At 48.8% G+C, this 15244-nt stretch overlaps 1 protein-coding gene across 3 annotated transcripts in view; it reads right to left on the reverse strand.

Moving 5' to 3' along the window:
* Window positions 1-14249, reverse strand: part of LOC119465099 (rho GTPase-activating protein 1) — a 262330-nt gene extending 248081 nt beyond the window's left edge. For all 3 annotated transcript variants that reach the window (XM_049656190.1, XM_049656191.1, XM_037725901.2), the window contains exon 1: window positions 13896-14249. In XM_049656190.1, the coding sequence (XP_049512147.1) occupies window positions 13896-13977 (82 nt within the window). In that variant the 5' untranslated portion in view covers window positions 13978-14249. The remainder of the gene's footprint in view (window positions 1-13895) is intronic.
* Between the last annotated feature and the right edge of the window lie 995 nt (window positions 14250-15244).

Genomic DNA, 15244 nt, shown 5'->3' on the forward strand with positions numbered 1-15244 from the left:
ACGTAAACCCAAGAGCTGGTGGGATGAGGAGGTTAAGAAGGCCATAGAGAAACGCCAGGAAGCATCTAGGGAACACAGATATTCAAAGCAGAGGGGTGAACCAGAAGCTGATGTAGGCAGAAAATGGAACAACTTCTTAAACTGTAGAAGGGAAGCATCCAATTTGATCAATGAGAAGATCAGAAGAAAGGGGAGCCAATGGTTGTCAGAAGTAAACAAAAAGGATAGAAAAGCAGCGAAGAAATTTTGGAAACATCTCAACTCCTTGAGTAATAAGACTAGCCTAGAGCAGAGGTTTACAGTTACAGCTCAAGGTGTTCGACTAGAGGGAGATGAGGCAATGGAGCATATAAGAACAATGATGACAGAAAAATTTAAAGAACGAAACATAGCATGTGCTCAATCAGGTGAGGATGGACTAGTCAGTGCAGTGGCTCCACTGGCACAAAGCGAGTGGGAAAGGGCAGAGAAGAGGGTTCCTAGTAGCACGTCGACAGGTCCTGATGGCATCCCAATTATGTTGATAAAGACATTGGGCCCAAAATCTAAGAAAGCATTAAGAGAGGCAGTGAGCAAAATGATAATGGACGGTAAAGCCCCGACGGGTGGAGACTGAGCAGGATGAGCATGATATATAAGGGAAAGGGGGACAAAGCCGACATAAACAACTACCGTCCCATAACAGTGATGTCAGTGGTTTTCAGGGTGGTGATGCAGATTATAAAGGACAGACTGCAGGCATGGGTGGAGAGCGAGGAGGTGCTGGGGGAACTACAAAATGGGTTCCGAAAACAAAGAAGGTTAGAAGATAATCTGTTCTCATTGACACAGTGTATTGAAATAGCAGAAAAGGAACACAGGCCCCTATGGCTTGCCTTTCTGGATATCAAGGGAGTCTATGACAGTGTAATCCAAAAGGATTTGTGGGACATACTGGGCACTCTAGAGGTGGAAGATGGAGTAAGAAATCTTTTAAAAGATATCTATAAAAGTAACAGGGTGCTTATAAAATGGGAAAACAAGGTATCTGGGCCTATAGAGATACAGCAGGGGCTTAGGCAGGGGTGCCCTCTGTCACCTCTGTTGTTCATGCTGTATTTACAAGGATTAGAGAAAAAATTAGAGAGGAGCGGACTTGGCTTCAACCTTTCCTATTTCAAGCAGGGAGAATGGATTAAACAGTCATTACCAGGACTGATGTATGCAGATGACATTGTACTTATGGCTGACAGCAAGGAAGACTTGCAGAGATTAATGGACATCTGTGGTAAAGAGGGAGATAGCTTAGGTTTGAAGTTTAGAAAAGAAAAATCGGCAGTCATGACTTTTAATGATAATCAGGGCAGCGAGCATAGGATACAGGAGGTTACGCTGGAGGTAGTGGATAAGTACAAATATGTTGGAGTGTGGATAAACAATGGGGCTGAGTACCTAACGGAACATGAAAAATATGTGACGGCTAAAGGTAGCAGAAATGCAGCTGTGATGAAAATAGGGCACTGTAGAATTACAATAGGTACGAAGTGGTGAGAGGGATTTGGAAAGGGGTGATGGTCCCTAGTTTGACTTTCGGCAATGCGGTCCTGTGCATGAGATCAGAGGTTCGAGCAAGGTTGGAAGTTAAGCAGCGAGGGGTAGGTAGACTGGCTCTGGGAGCACACGGAAATACACCAAATCAGGGGGTACAGGGTGACATGGGATGGACGTCATTCGAGGGCAGGGAAGCCAGCAGCAAGATAGAATTTGAGGAGCGATTGAGAGAGATGGCAGAAAAGCGGTGGGCAAGGAGAGTTTTCAGTTATTTGTACATGAGGAATGTTGATACAAAATGGAGGAAGCTGACCAGAAAACTGTCAATCAAATATTTGGACTGCAGGAGGGGTGCAAACCAGGAAACAGCGGTTAAGAAAAAGGTTAAGGAAACAGAGAGGAGTCTGTGGAAAACAGGGATGCAGACGAAATCAGCACTGGGCACATACCGAACTTTCAAGCAAGAAATTGCCAAGGAAAATATCTACGATAATTCTAGGGGAAGCTCTTTGTTGTTTGAAGCCAGGACGGGAGTATTGCGGACTAAGATGTACCGAGTCAAGTACCAAGGTATAGACACGTTGTGCTGTGCGTGTGGAGAAGAAGAGGAAACGGCTGAACACCTCATACTTTTCTGTAAGGGGCTTAACCCTACAGTGCAAGGCAACGGGGCTGATTTTTTCAAAGCATTGGGGTTTAGGGACAGTGAAGGCAAAATAGACTTTAACCGGGTAGAAATAACCAAACAGAGGTTATCTGATTGGTGGATAAAATTAAGGCAGGGGTGAAATTTCACCCACCACAAAGTACAAATTATGTTAATAGCTATGGCTAGGTGGCGTATGCCACCGCCCGATTTAAAGGGTTCAGCCTCATCCATCCATCCATCCATCCATCGAACCCCGAGAGAGAAAGAAGGCTCGCTAGGCGCACACTAGTTGTTGCACTGAGTTTGAATGCGCGTGTACAGAGCGGGCTACCGGGACATCTACGATCGGTATACGAGTCGATTCGTTGCACGAGTGACGTCCTGTGTGCGAGGTATTCGGCTGCAGGGCGGCCACGGTCATCCCGAAGGGTTCGCATAGCGCTCGACAACAAAGCGCTTGGAAGGAAATCAAAGAAAGAGCAAGATATAAAGAACGACGGGAAAAGCAGTTCGGCCCTTGCTTGCTGCAGGAGCGTTTGAACGCAACTACGGAGAAGAAACGAGAGGGGAATGAAACGACACGCATACAGCAGATACCCTTTCGCGCGCCTTCTAAACCGCATGACAACTTTACGTGGCAGCCCGTCAGCAAAAAAATAAGCGGCTGCCGAGCCCCGTCATGTGCTGGGCCCTTTAGCCGCAGCAGAGCACACCTTGCTTTGCATTACCGGGGGAAGGTTAGAAAATGTAGCCAATTACCACAACATATCCTTTTCTTCACTACCCTGCCCAGGTTGTTTCGACGTCGTTCTCGAGCTGCAAGTAATTAATACGAACTCGCTACGCGTTGCTGCAGAATTCAATACACGCAAACAAGAACGCTCAAACGTAATCAAGTGCCGCAGTATAGCTATGGAAAAACAAAAGCTTCCATTTCTATTATCGACAATAGCAAATACAATTTGCATCAGACAGCGCTGTGACACCGCAAAGATTTGAGTAAAGCTACCACGACGTGAATTCGCTAGATCCATATTGTCGCTCCGAATATATTCTGGCCCAATTCCCAAATGACGTTGTAGCCTACGCAATCTTTGCATTACTGATTGTTGCTTATGTCGTGCGAGTGTATACGTACGTGTGCGGTAAGTTGGGCTCTAACCATGCGCAATCACTTTCAACCGTTCACTTTTTCCTCACACATTTAACCTCTGCAATGTCGCCGTGCGAATAGCGTGGCCAGGTGGCCCTGTCAAGCTGTTTGTCTTTCATATGCGGAATAGTATCCCGCTGGGGGCATCATTAAACTGAAGCGCCGCTAATGAAACGCCACCGCTTGCCCGTTCGTAAAGTGCCGACCACCGCTGGAGTTCGCTCGGTGCCACCTGTGTCGGACCGACCGAAGAAATAAAACTGCGCAAGTGCGAGGTTGTGTTGGCCTCATGTGGCGGCGCTGCGAACGGCGCTCCGGTTTCAAAGGGGATTCCAATAAATCATCATCATCATCATCGGTGACGTCAGACGGGGGGCTCGCCTTTGTCGTCTGCTACGCTCCCGCTAAAGATTGCGAGGGTGGTAAAAAAATGTCGCAGTTTCGCCCGAAAGGCGAAGCATCGATTGCGATAGCAAATTAGCAGACAGCTATTCGGAATAGGGATAGTGGTTTTATTTGCTGTATAAACTTGGACACATTCGCTTACTAACTGAATTAACAATCGTGGTGTCAGCGCGCACAAGCAAAGATGAATACATCACACTGAATGACCGCAGACAACGACTGTCAAAACGCCGCAGCGGGCGAAGGCTCGCGCGGTCTATCGCTTCAACGGAAACTGAGCGGCGAATGCACAGCGCACACAAAGGTCAGAGCCGTGTGGAGATAACACACGGTGCCGGCGACCGCCAACGCAGGGCAAGTTGTGCAGAGGAGAAGTTGTTAGCGGAGGAGAAGCTGCCCCCCCCCCCCCCTCCTTCCCGCGCTGCCTTCCCACTTTGTTGCTTTCGCGTGGGAGATTGAGTGGCAAGATACGCCTTTGGTGCCGGAGCACAGCGCCGCCCCGCCTCCCTCCCTCCCATACCCCCAAGGCCTTTCTCGCGACGGCCGCGTTTGCTTTCCGCCGTGCCTTCGCTCTCTGTGATAGCGCGCGGGGGAGTTCGCCCTCCGTGATAGCACGCGTCCCCCGCGCGCTTTCGCTCGCGCATACGGCGCGCGGCGACGATTTTATCGCCCTTGGAATCTATACGGAACCTCACGGCGACGGCAGAAATCCGGTTGAAGTGTCCATATAATTGATAAAAGAAAACAGGTTTTGTTTTACGGCGCCGCATAAACAGCGCGCCATGGACGAAGGACACGGCCACAGACATATCGAAGCACCACCGCCGTGCGCTTCACAAATTAGGCTGTACGGGGCCAGTCGGTCCACGGTCCTGCAACATGTCGTGGTCGACCGTGAACCCTCGCCGCAAGCCAACGCTACTCGCGGGCCCTGAGGCAGGAATCCTTTCCAAGCGAGCGTGGCTGCTGGGTCGGCGGATACAGGCTGATCATTTTTACGGAATTTTTAAATACAGCCTGTTGCAGATCAGCTGTATTATTTACAGAGGCGGACATTACTTGCACGACGAGTCGTAACCCATATTCAGCTAAATTAACATAAAGCCACTGATTGTGCTTTGAATTTATTACTTTACCGCACATATTGCAATTTACGAATTGTAGCCGGTGAGTTTGCGAGGCGTGTCCACCTGGAACTAATTTCCAGAATGACGCCAGTTTGTAGATATGCGCCACAAAGCTGGCGCTAAAAATGCACTGTTGTTCCAGTTACTTCTTTAACAAAATGCTCTCTTATGCACTGAAGCGCAAAAAGAAATTGGAGCACTGAAGCGCAAAAAGAAATTGGAATGCCCATGTATTTCTTCCCACACTTTTGGAAATGATATCTCGAAAATGGAGCCGTCCTGGAAATTCATTTCAAGTGAAAGCGTTTGCAAACTCACCGGTTACAATTCGTTAATGGCAATATGTGCCGTAAAGTAATTAGTTAAGAAGTCAATTACTGAATTTTGTTAATTGGTTGAATATGTGTATAGATTTTTCGCGCTAGTAACGTCCGCCTCTTCGAATAAGCCAGCTCAACGATAAGAATTATGCTACCTGCCACAGGCGATTTTTTGAAATTCCGTAAAACTTAAAAATGATCACCCAGTATATATATATATATTGGCGCGTCGAATGCAAGCACGAGGGATATACCTTTGTCGCTCTGCGCACACTGCGGGAACCAACTATCGCTATAAGCAATAGTTGGCAATGTGACAGCAAGTATAAGCAAGCTCTCGCACGTTGCTTATACGTAACCCCTGCACGCATGCCGCCCGACAGATGATACAATAATGGCACAAGTTCATTTAGACAACGAATACATAGTGGCCAAGGCGATTGACGAAAAGGCAAACGCGTGCCTGACAAAGCGTCAGAAAACCTTCCCACCAGGTGACACACTATTGAGTGGGGAAAATTATAGAAATAGTAAAAAAAAATAAAAATATATGAAACCTTAATAGAAAAAAAACCTCAATCATACATACAGAGCGAACAAAGCATTAAACGTTCGTTATAGTTGTGCACTGATGCAAAAACTTAAACAAAACACAAGAAAGCAGGCCACAGAAGCAATACGCAAGAAAAAGAAATGCCTATTCGAAGTCGACCTAACAAAAAAAAAAAGGGGGGGGGGTAAATAATGAAACATAAAACACGTTACATTGGAACGAGCACACTCACTTTATTGTGTTCATAAATGCGGAAGGACAAAAGATATATATTGAAAGTCGGTATATATATCCCGTTTTCCACCACCACAGGTATAATGACCGGATTACGGTTTCGGAAATGCTGCCCCTCCTGCTCAGCGCACCATGCCTGAACAGATCCTAAAATGGATCCCTTCATGTACCCCAAAATGCCCATATTCGCCACTCCTAGAGAACGGGTTGCTGGGAGGGTAGCCAACGTGAAAGACGGGCCAAGAATGGGCGTAAACCAGAGAACCCTTTCAGTAGGAGGCGCCACACGATCACCGTGAAGTCGGACCTTCAAGAGCGCTGAGCACTAAGTCGGGGCAACTCGTAACTGGTAAATTCCCCGTTCCTTTTGCCCACCAATTACAATTCCTCACAGCGAACATACCGCGAAAGACATCACTACTATAGTCACCAATGTCAATTACCTCCTCATGGCCGCGGCTGACAAATTAAGAACGCTGTCAGGGGGAGACCTCCCTATACATGGGGCAACATTTCGAAACGATACTCTTCGTTTGATTGTCTTTGTGATTTTTTTGTTGTTTGCTTGCTTGTGTATGTTTGACGCACGCCGTCACATCGCCGTGATCACCCGTAGAGACCTCTCGGGGAGACAAATGAAAAATTAATCAACGGAACAAGCCCACAAAAAAAAAAAAAAGAAAAAAAAGATTCTGGGGTTTTACGTGCCACAACTGCGACATGATTAAAAGGTACGTCGTAGTGAGGAAACCCGGGATAGGTTCGCCGACGTGCACCCAATGCAGGGCACACGGGGTTTTTGCACTTCGACCCCATGGAAATGCGGCCGGGATTCGATCCCGCGCCCTCGCGATTAGCAGCTCAACGCATCCTTGCAATCCATGAGCATTTCTGTGCTTCAACAATCTTGCAAGTAGACGACAACACTTGCATTTCGTATCCATCTGAATGTGGAACCAACGATCGAAGCCACGATCCCATCAGCAGATGATAAGTGCATTTGTAATTGTGGTGCACTGTACGCACGGGTGCAGTTTTAATTATCGTTTTTTTTTCTAAAATGATTGCCTCGTCTTATATTTGCGTATCAGTAGAGGCCGCATTATTTGTTCCCGCCCACCAGGTTCCCACCCTTTCAGGTGGCAATTCCCAAAAGGGTGGGATCATGCATCCCACCAGTTTATGAATTCCCGAACTTTGCGGAGAAATGCACTGGCGTCCCAGTTACTTTTGTGCTTCAATGCATAAAACGGCGTTTTGTTAAGAAAGTAATTTGAACGCCAATGCATTTCTCCGCAAAGTTGGGGAATTAATTTCTCCAAACTGGTGGTATCCTGAGAATTTATTTCAAGTGGTCCACCTTGCGAACTCCGCGGCTACAATTTGTAAATTGCAAAACGGACCATAATTAAATTAATTAGTTAGAACTTAATGAGTGAATTTTTGTTAATTAGTCGATTGTGCATTTCAATTTTTTTTGTACAAGTAATGTCCGCCTCTTCGAGTAAACCAGCTCATGAACTAGAATTGTGCTATCTGCCACAGGCAACCTTTAAAATTTTTTGAAAGTGTTCGCTGAAACACGGTATATTTCGGCCCCACTGTGTCTGTTTTAGGTGCCTATAATACGCACTGCTAGTGCCTAAAATTTCGGTTTCTATAGATTATGATAGGTATAAAATTATGCCAAACACACACAATGAGAATGTGTACTTATATACAATGTGCTTGTGTTTATAGGACAGGGGCTGTCAAGCTGCTACATAGCAGCTGTATTTTGTGTTATTTGCCGCCTTCGCATTCGTTACGATGCTACAATGAAAGCCAAATAAAGTGACTTGATTTGCAGTGGCCCGTTAAATTAGGCTGGTTGGTATACATTACGGAACAGCGCTCAAAGACAGGCAACAGGAGGCGAACACGGCGCCGTACTCTCGCCATAACCCTGTTTTTTGAGCGTCTTCGTGATCCGAGATTTGATTTCAACGCAGCAGTTGAATTTGTCCGTCGCTAATGGCCAGGAGCTTACTTTAATCGGCTCCGTTCGAAGCCAACGTGCTTTCCGCGATCAGGCCCTCTGAACCAAGCAAAAGCCAGAGGAACTGCAGCTCACGTTAGCTGCCCCCCACTGAGCGCGGATCGGGCGCTCATTTGTTCAATGCGCGACAATCAACACCGCTCGTTCTCGACACAGTTCGCATCCTCACGCACAGCTGTAGAGAAATACAAACACGAAATCAAAAAGATAACGGGAAGGAAGGAAAGAGGCCGGATACCGCGGTTATCAGTGCGCGCTTGCACTATAGCACGTGCGACGCATCGTTTCGTTTTGTTCCGTACTCCCACCATATGAAAAAAAATGTGAGGCACGCGTATCGTCAGCAGGCGTGACACTCGCCGGCGATACGGCCGAGGTGACATGATCGCCGCAGCCGATACACATCCGCCCCTCGACATTCCCGAGTCAGCATTTCTTGCACAGTCTCATTGCCACGAAAAGAATCCGACATCGTTGCACGCATCGCGAGAGTCCGTGCTGAGGAAGAAGAAAGGAAGGAGGAATAAAAATGTCACAGTTTCGCCCTAAGGGCGAAGCAATGAATGCGATAGCAACACAGCAATGTCATACGAAGTAAGGTGAGCGGCTTTGGTAGCAATATTAATTGTAGTAAACATGAGCTGATTAAGTAAGCAGGTGTGCTGCGGCGTAAGTAGACCGACATGAAGAGAGACTCGATGACCACGAGGAGGCGCGTGTGAAACGGTGGTGTTGATGAGAAGCGCTTCCCGTGGGCAGCGCGTGCGAAGGGACACACCTGTAGCGCTGCACTGCCGATCCGGGCAGCATTGCGTATGTAGCGTGCGTTGGAAAATGTGGCCCGACTATTACGAACTGAATGAACAAGCGTGGTGTGAGCGCGCACAAACACGAAGAGATCACACTGAATGACAGCAGACGACTGTCAAAACGCTGGCAGCAAGCATACGCCGCAGCGGGCGAAGGTACGTGCGGTCTATCGCTTCAACGGAAACTGAGCGGCGAATGCACAGCGCATAAAGGTCAGAGCCGTGTGGAGATAAGAGACGGTGCGAGCGAGCGACGAGCGCGGTTGTTGGCAGAGAAGTGCCCCCCCCCCCCCCTTGCTCCCTCCGGCGCTGGCTTCCTGCTTCCTTGCTTGCGCGTGGGAGATTGAGTGCGTTCGCTCTCCGTGATAGCGCGCGTCTCCGCACGCTTCCTCTCGGGCATACGGCGCGCGGCGAAGATTTTATCTATAGGGAACCTCACGGCGACGGCGACGGCGACGCCGACGGCAGAAATCCGGTTCCAGTGTCCATATAATTGCTATCGCAATAAAACACTCCTAGGTGGGAGGTCTCCTCATTCCAGGAACCCCCTGGCCTTCACTGCCTCCTTGGCGACGAGGTGTCGTTGTTGTTCCAGGTCCTCGGAGACGAGCATGGCTTCCCACGTTTCGATGAGGTCTTCGCTTTCGTGCATTGCGTTACAGTGTTTCGGTGAGGGCGATGCGTCTGTGTTTAGGTGCCATGGGCACTCAAGGATCAGGTGCGTCAAGGTACGCCGCAAATTGGACAGAGATATCCTTGTAGTGTCGCGTAGATTCCATGCATGAGCATGCCGTCGGTGTAAGTATTACCGTGCACTCTGCTGAGTGTGGTGCTTTGTTCTTTGTTTAATATTGCGTGAGGTGGTGAGCACATCCTGCGTTCTAGCCTGTCTGCTTCGTGAGATATCGTAGACGCTGACTGCGTGGACGGCACGAAGCTTCAGAGGACATGTAAAAGCGCTTTCGGAGCTCATTAAATTTTGTCCAAACGGTGCGAGCAGCGTATATATGGTGCTTGGTGTAAAAGGGAGACTAAAAGTACTCCAAGCTATCCAAACTTTCCGGTTGTCAAATGAATCAGGAACACTGTGTTTAGCTGTTCGTTCTTTATGTGGCAAATACTTTGAAGCAGCGGCTTGTCACGTTTCTGACTCAGTGAAGTTCGTCGGTGCGGTCACTAATAATATTCTATGCCAAAATGCTCGCGGGTGTGCTCAGTTGCAATACATTTGTTCTTGCTGCACAGAAGTCTTGGAACGTATAGTTGCTCTGTGCTTTGTAAATCGCTTGTATATATAGCAAACAATCGCTAGTAACTCGCTTACTCCTGTGGACCGTCGCGACGCATTCAGCTTCGACCATTCGTGCGCTGTCGGTGTAGTCGCTGTCACCCATGCTTTCGTGCATTGATTCAAGTGTGCGCCCGTTCCAATATCCTTAATATGTTGGCAATAGCGTGGGCGTAAGGTTGCGTGCGAGTTAGGGCAGATGTGTGTAGATAACGGGCGCGACACTTACTGTATGCCAGGAAGTGCACTACTCCTGTTGTCATTGTTTAACGAGCCGTACTCACTCTTGCCGACCTTCCGCGGATGAAGCCCCCCCCCCCCCCCCCCCCCCATTTTTTTTGGAAGGTTAGCGATACAACACTGGCGGATGAGTGAATTTTTGTTTATCCACGAGGAAAGTCTGGCATCGAGTAGGGCCGGCAACACAGGCTGTCCGTATGTAGCAACGATCCGTGACCTTGGTCACGCATATTCTATCCCTTAATATGCCAGTCACTATTTTTGCAGCCAATTACTGCACACGTCTTGAATCCACCGCTCCACATTTTGCAGCATGATTGGAGCACAGTGTGTTAGCGAAAACTCAATTGCATTTCCGACAGAGCCTTATCGCACAAAAGCGAGGTAACGGTTTCGCATTCGTGCGCGGTCGCGCAGGCGACGTACGGCGCGCCGCCGAAAGCGCCATCTCGTTTCTCTACAACAAACCGCTCCGCGAAAAGGGTCAATTGATTCTGTATTGAAAACGTGTGCAGTACTTGGCAGCAAAAATAGTGACTGGCATGTTAAGGAATGTAATAACTATGTGTGGCCAAGTTCGCGGACCGCTGCTGCAACTGTCCGTATACGTGTTACCGGCACTTTGAGATGTACGGCTTTCCTCGAGGATACAGAAATCTGCTCATCCGCCAGCTTTGTATCGCTAACCTTCAAAAAAAAAAATAATAATAAGGGGGGAGGCTTCAGCCCCGGAACGTTGGCAAGAGTGAGTACTGCTCGTTAAACAATGACAAAGGCGCAGCTTCACAAGTTTCGCGCACAATATCTATACGCATCTATCCCAACTGGCACGGAAACTTACGCCCGCTCTATCGCCAACGTGTCAAGAATAAGTGAATTGGCGCACACTTGAATATATGCGCAGTATATACGCACAATAAGTGACAGCGACTACACCGACAGCGCACGAATGGTCGAAGCTGAATGCTTCGCGACGGTCCACAGGAGTAAGCGAGTTACTAGCGATTACACATGTTTGCTATATATACAAGCGATTTACAAAGCACAGAGCAACTATACGTTCCAAGACTTCTGTGCAGCAAGAACAAATGTATTGCAACTGAGCACACCCGCGAGCATTTTGGCATAGAATATTATTAGTGACCGCACCGACGAACTTCACTGAGTCAGAAACGTGACAAGCCGCTGCTTCAAAGTATTTGCCACATAAAGAACGAACAGCTAAACACAGTGTTCCTGATTCATTTGACAACCGGAAAGTTTGGATAGCTTGGAGTACATTTTTAGTCTCCCTTTTACACCAAGCACCATATATACGCTGCTCGCACCATTTGGACAAAATTTAATGAGCTCCGAAAGCGCTTTTACATGTCCTCTGAAGCTTCGTGCCGTCCACGCAGTCAGCGTCTACGATATCTCACGAAGCAGATGTTTCCTGAACCACACCGCGCGTCGATCGCGTATACGTACATACATTGTAAATATGGAGGCAGATGAGGCAAGCAATGGACGCGTCACCACGTGATCAAACAAAGCAGCGCCCTCGCGATCGCCGCGAAAAGGGTCAATACGCGTTTCCAAACAAATTCGGCGTCTCCATCCGACTGTCTTCAACGTGGCTCGAAATAAGTGATCGCAGCAGCTCCACGAATGCAATGAAGCGGCGTGTGTAATGATGTCTCGAAACCTGCTTCACGCATTGACACCTGTGTGGCGCCATTGAAAAGGAGTGAGTTTTACTACTGCGACATGCATAGTGTATAACCATGTTGTTCGGTTTTATGTGCATCGCTACAGCCATACGAAAAGCCTGCAACGGTCGCCTTGGCCCAGTGAAGCTGCAATTGCGGCTTTTAGCACACCTGACCGCCTAGCCTATGTCTGGCCACTCATTAATTTTCTGTTCCTTACACATGCGCATTTATTTTTGTTTCGTTATCGTTCAGCTCGAGCTCAATATTCGGCGGCCCACTGACGCTGTTATAGAGTCACTGTCCCTACCCTGCAGCGCCGTCTACAACCCTTTCCAAGAAATGCGGCCGAAGGAAATGTGCCTGTTTTGCTACGCTGCAGGACAAAGCGTCAACGTGTCGAAGCGGTCAACTGCTCTCCTCGCAGTGCGCGCACGCTTTCCTGCACTGCTTCGCTTCTGTTCCCACCACCTTCAATGGTGATGATGTGACGACAGCCATACTTCGCCGAACAAGTCAGCTCAAGTATGCGAGAAAAAGTAAATAAAAATAAACGACAAGAACAACCGTGAAAGCGCGCTCAACGAAGCACGCTCCGTTTAATGAAATCAACTGAAAGTGATTTCAGTTGATTTTCAAGCTATGGAACATTAATTACCGCACACCGAAGCACTGCCTAAAAGTTCAACACCGCAGCACCAAGTACGCACGTTTTACGTGCTTTGCAGCTCTAGAGAATCCTGTGATGAACACCGCGCGCGCAAGCGCCTCTTCGCAATCGTATTGCCAAACGCGCTACACTATCAAATCTCCCACGGTTTCGCTTTACCATGTTTTGCTCAACGCCAGAAAAAGAAAGAAGCAGAGCGCCGCGCGTGTTCGTCTGCTCACTTTTCTTTCCATCACGTCTGTTTCGTTTCGTCTGCTACAGACCCTCGCCTTCTATCGGCGTCCGTTTTTCCCGCGCGCCTTACGAAGGAGGCGGGGCCGTCGACACCGCCAAACATGCCGCAATAAAATACAAATGACACGAAGCCGCGTCCAAGTATTCCGTGGAGGCCCGAACGCGCATCCGCTCTCGCCGAAGTCACGCGCAGAGACGAGCTTTTTCCGACGCTCCAATGGTTTCATCCTTGAAAAAATGTGCGTCGCCTACGCGAGAACGGAGGCAGTCGCGCGTGTGCGAACATTGCGGGAAAGCGGGGAGCACCGTGGCTGCTCTTGCTTTCCGGGGCCAAAAGATGCAACGAACCACGGGGTCAGCGGGCACCCCCAATTATCTCGCGCCGAATCGGGCTGCAGTGACCTACTTGAAGATAACGGACAGATTGTTTCAGACAACTGCTGCTTGGGTCATCGCGGCTTTGCAGCGATCTGCGGGGGATGTCCAGGATGACATACATATGCGCAGGCATCACGGAGGTCGCGCAAGAAAATCATCGGGATGCAAGCACGATCCGCAACCCGTCAACTCGCAAGCTCTCGGGAAGGGGCAGCGCAAAGATGGATGCTCCTAGCTCGCTGTGGTTTCGGTACAGCGGTTTCGGCGAGCGCAGCCCGCGACACAATTCATGCGAGCGGAAAAATCGTCCACGCGAGTCGTGCACAACCCGAAACAGTAGATTGAAAGCCATTCGGACGTTGATTGGGGGTTGATCCGTTCGATGCGACCGTTTCACCCTCTCGAACGACGAGAGGCAACGGAACGTTGCGACCTGCTGCGGAATTCGCGAGGTGGATTCCGGCGCGCCGGATTGGGCTCTCAACCGGGCGTTTAATCCGACGCTTAGCGGATATTTCAATCGGCTTAGTCCTAGCGCAGAATCGGTGGGGCTATATGCAAAAGCGTGAAACCCACCTGACAGCCGCCGACAGGTTTCGCCCGTTGAGGCGAGCCGGAGAGTCTTCCATGCTCGTCGCCGTTTCAAACGGCACAGCATCCGAACACCGGACGCCTGGCTTTCATCGCTGCCGAGATGAGGTCTGGAGACCGCAGTATCCACTCGAGAGACTTGTGGAGTCAGCGGACACACCACAGAACAGCAAACACGCACACACACCACCGCTGACGACCCTCGCTGCACGGCTGGCGTTCGCGACGGAGACAGAAATGCAAGCGAAGACTGCACAGACAAGAGACTAACAAAATCCACACGCCGAGCTTACACGATTTCTCCCAACGGCGTAACGTCTGGCCCCATTTCTTAGCTACAACTTAGTTCATATTTTGCCCGCTGCTAAGGAACAAGCTAAATGCTGCTACAACCTAGCGCTGCTTGTAACCTCTTCGATTTTCCTGGGTGCGCTTACAGCGCCGCGGCAAAGTAATGAACTACACGCAAGTTAACATGGCCTCCTAGACTCAATATGTCGTTTGTAATCTTGGAGGCTATACAACGAAAATGGGCAGAATGCGCGTTCTCGCTCTGCGCAGCTGGTCGCGGTATGGTGTACGGGAATGGTCGCGATTGTCAAACTGTGTATGTTTTACTGCGCGAGAATCGGCAAAGCAAACACAAAGCCAGCAAAACAACGCTGCACAATTTCCGCTGATTTGTCGGCCCGCCTTTCCTGCTTAATCACTTCCCTTCCGGTATGCCAACACCGTGTCGCTAAACAACGCCCTTCCTACGCAGCTTCCACGAATTTATCGATCATGACTTTCTGATAACCACATAGCTGCGATGCCGTCTGTATAAATGGAACACGCTTCTTGCAGCAGCGCATATCGTCTGCTACATTTGACGGCTTGCACTTGCAGACGACACCGATAATGGCAAACTCTAATGTATGAAAATGCCTTCTCAATATAAATGGAGGTCTTAAGCGGCGTTTGCGGATACATAAATATTAGCAATACTATTTCTCTTGTGTTGTAGGAGCAGTAAAATTTATTACGCAAAGAGTCGACGCGTCTTCGAATCAAAGAGCGCGCCAACCACTCTTCTACCATACCGGGAAACCATCACCTCGTTTTTTCACATGATATATAGTACAAGGCATGCGTATTAGTTGCTAATAAAAAAAAAAAAAAGGACTCTCTACTCACTGATGTTGATCGAGTAGTGACTGGAACGACGAGCACAACTTATAGAGATCCCGTTCGGAAAGCCACGCAGCGTCTCAGCAATGTTGTAGTCCACTGCAGCAGCTGCACCGAGTGAAATTGGGATTATTCTCCTACGAAGGAGGTTCATCGTCACTTCA

The sequence above is a fragment of the Dermacentor silvarum genome, chromosome 9 (genome assembly GCF_013339745.2).
Source record: "Dermacentor silvarum isolate Dsil-2018 chromosome 9, BIME_Dsil_1.4, whole genome shotgun sequence".
NCBI classification, from domain to species: Eukaryota; Metazoa; Arthropoda; class Arachnida; order Ixodida; family Ixodidae; genus Dermacentor; species Dermacentor silvarum.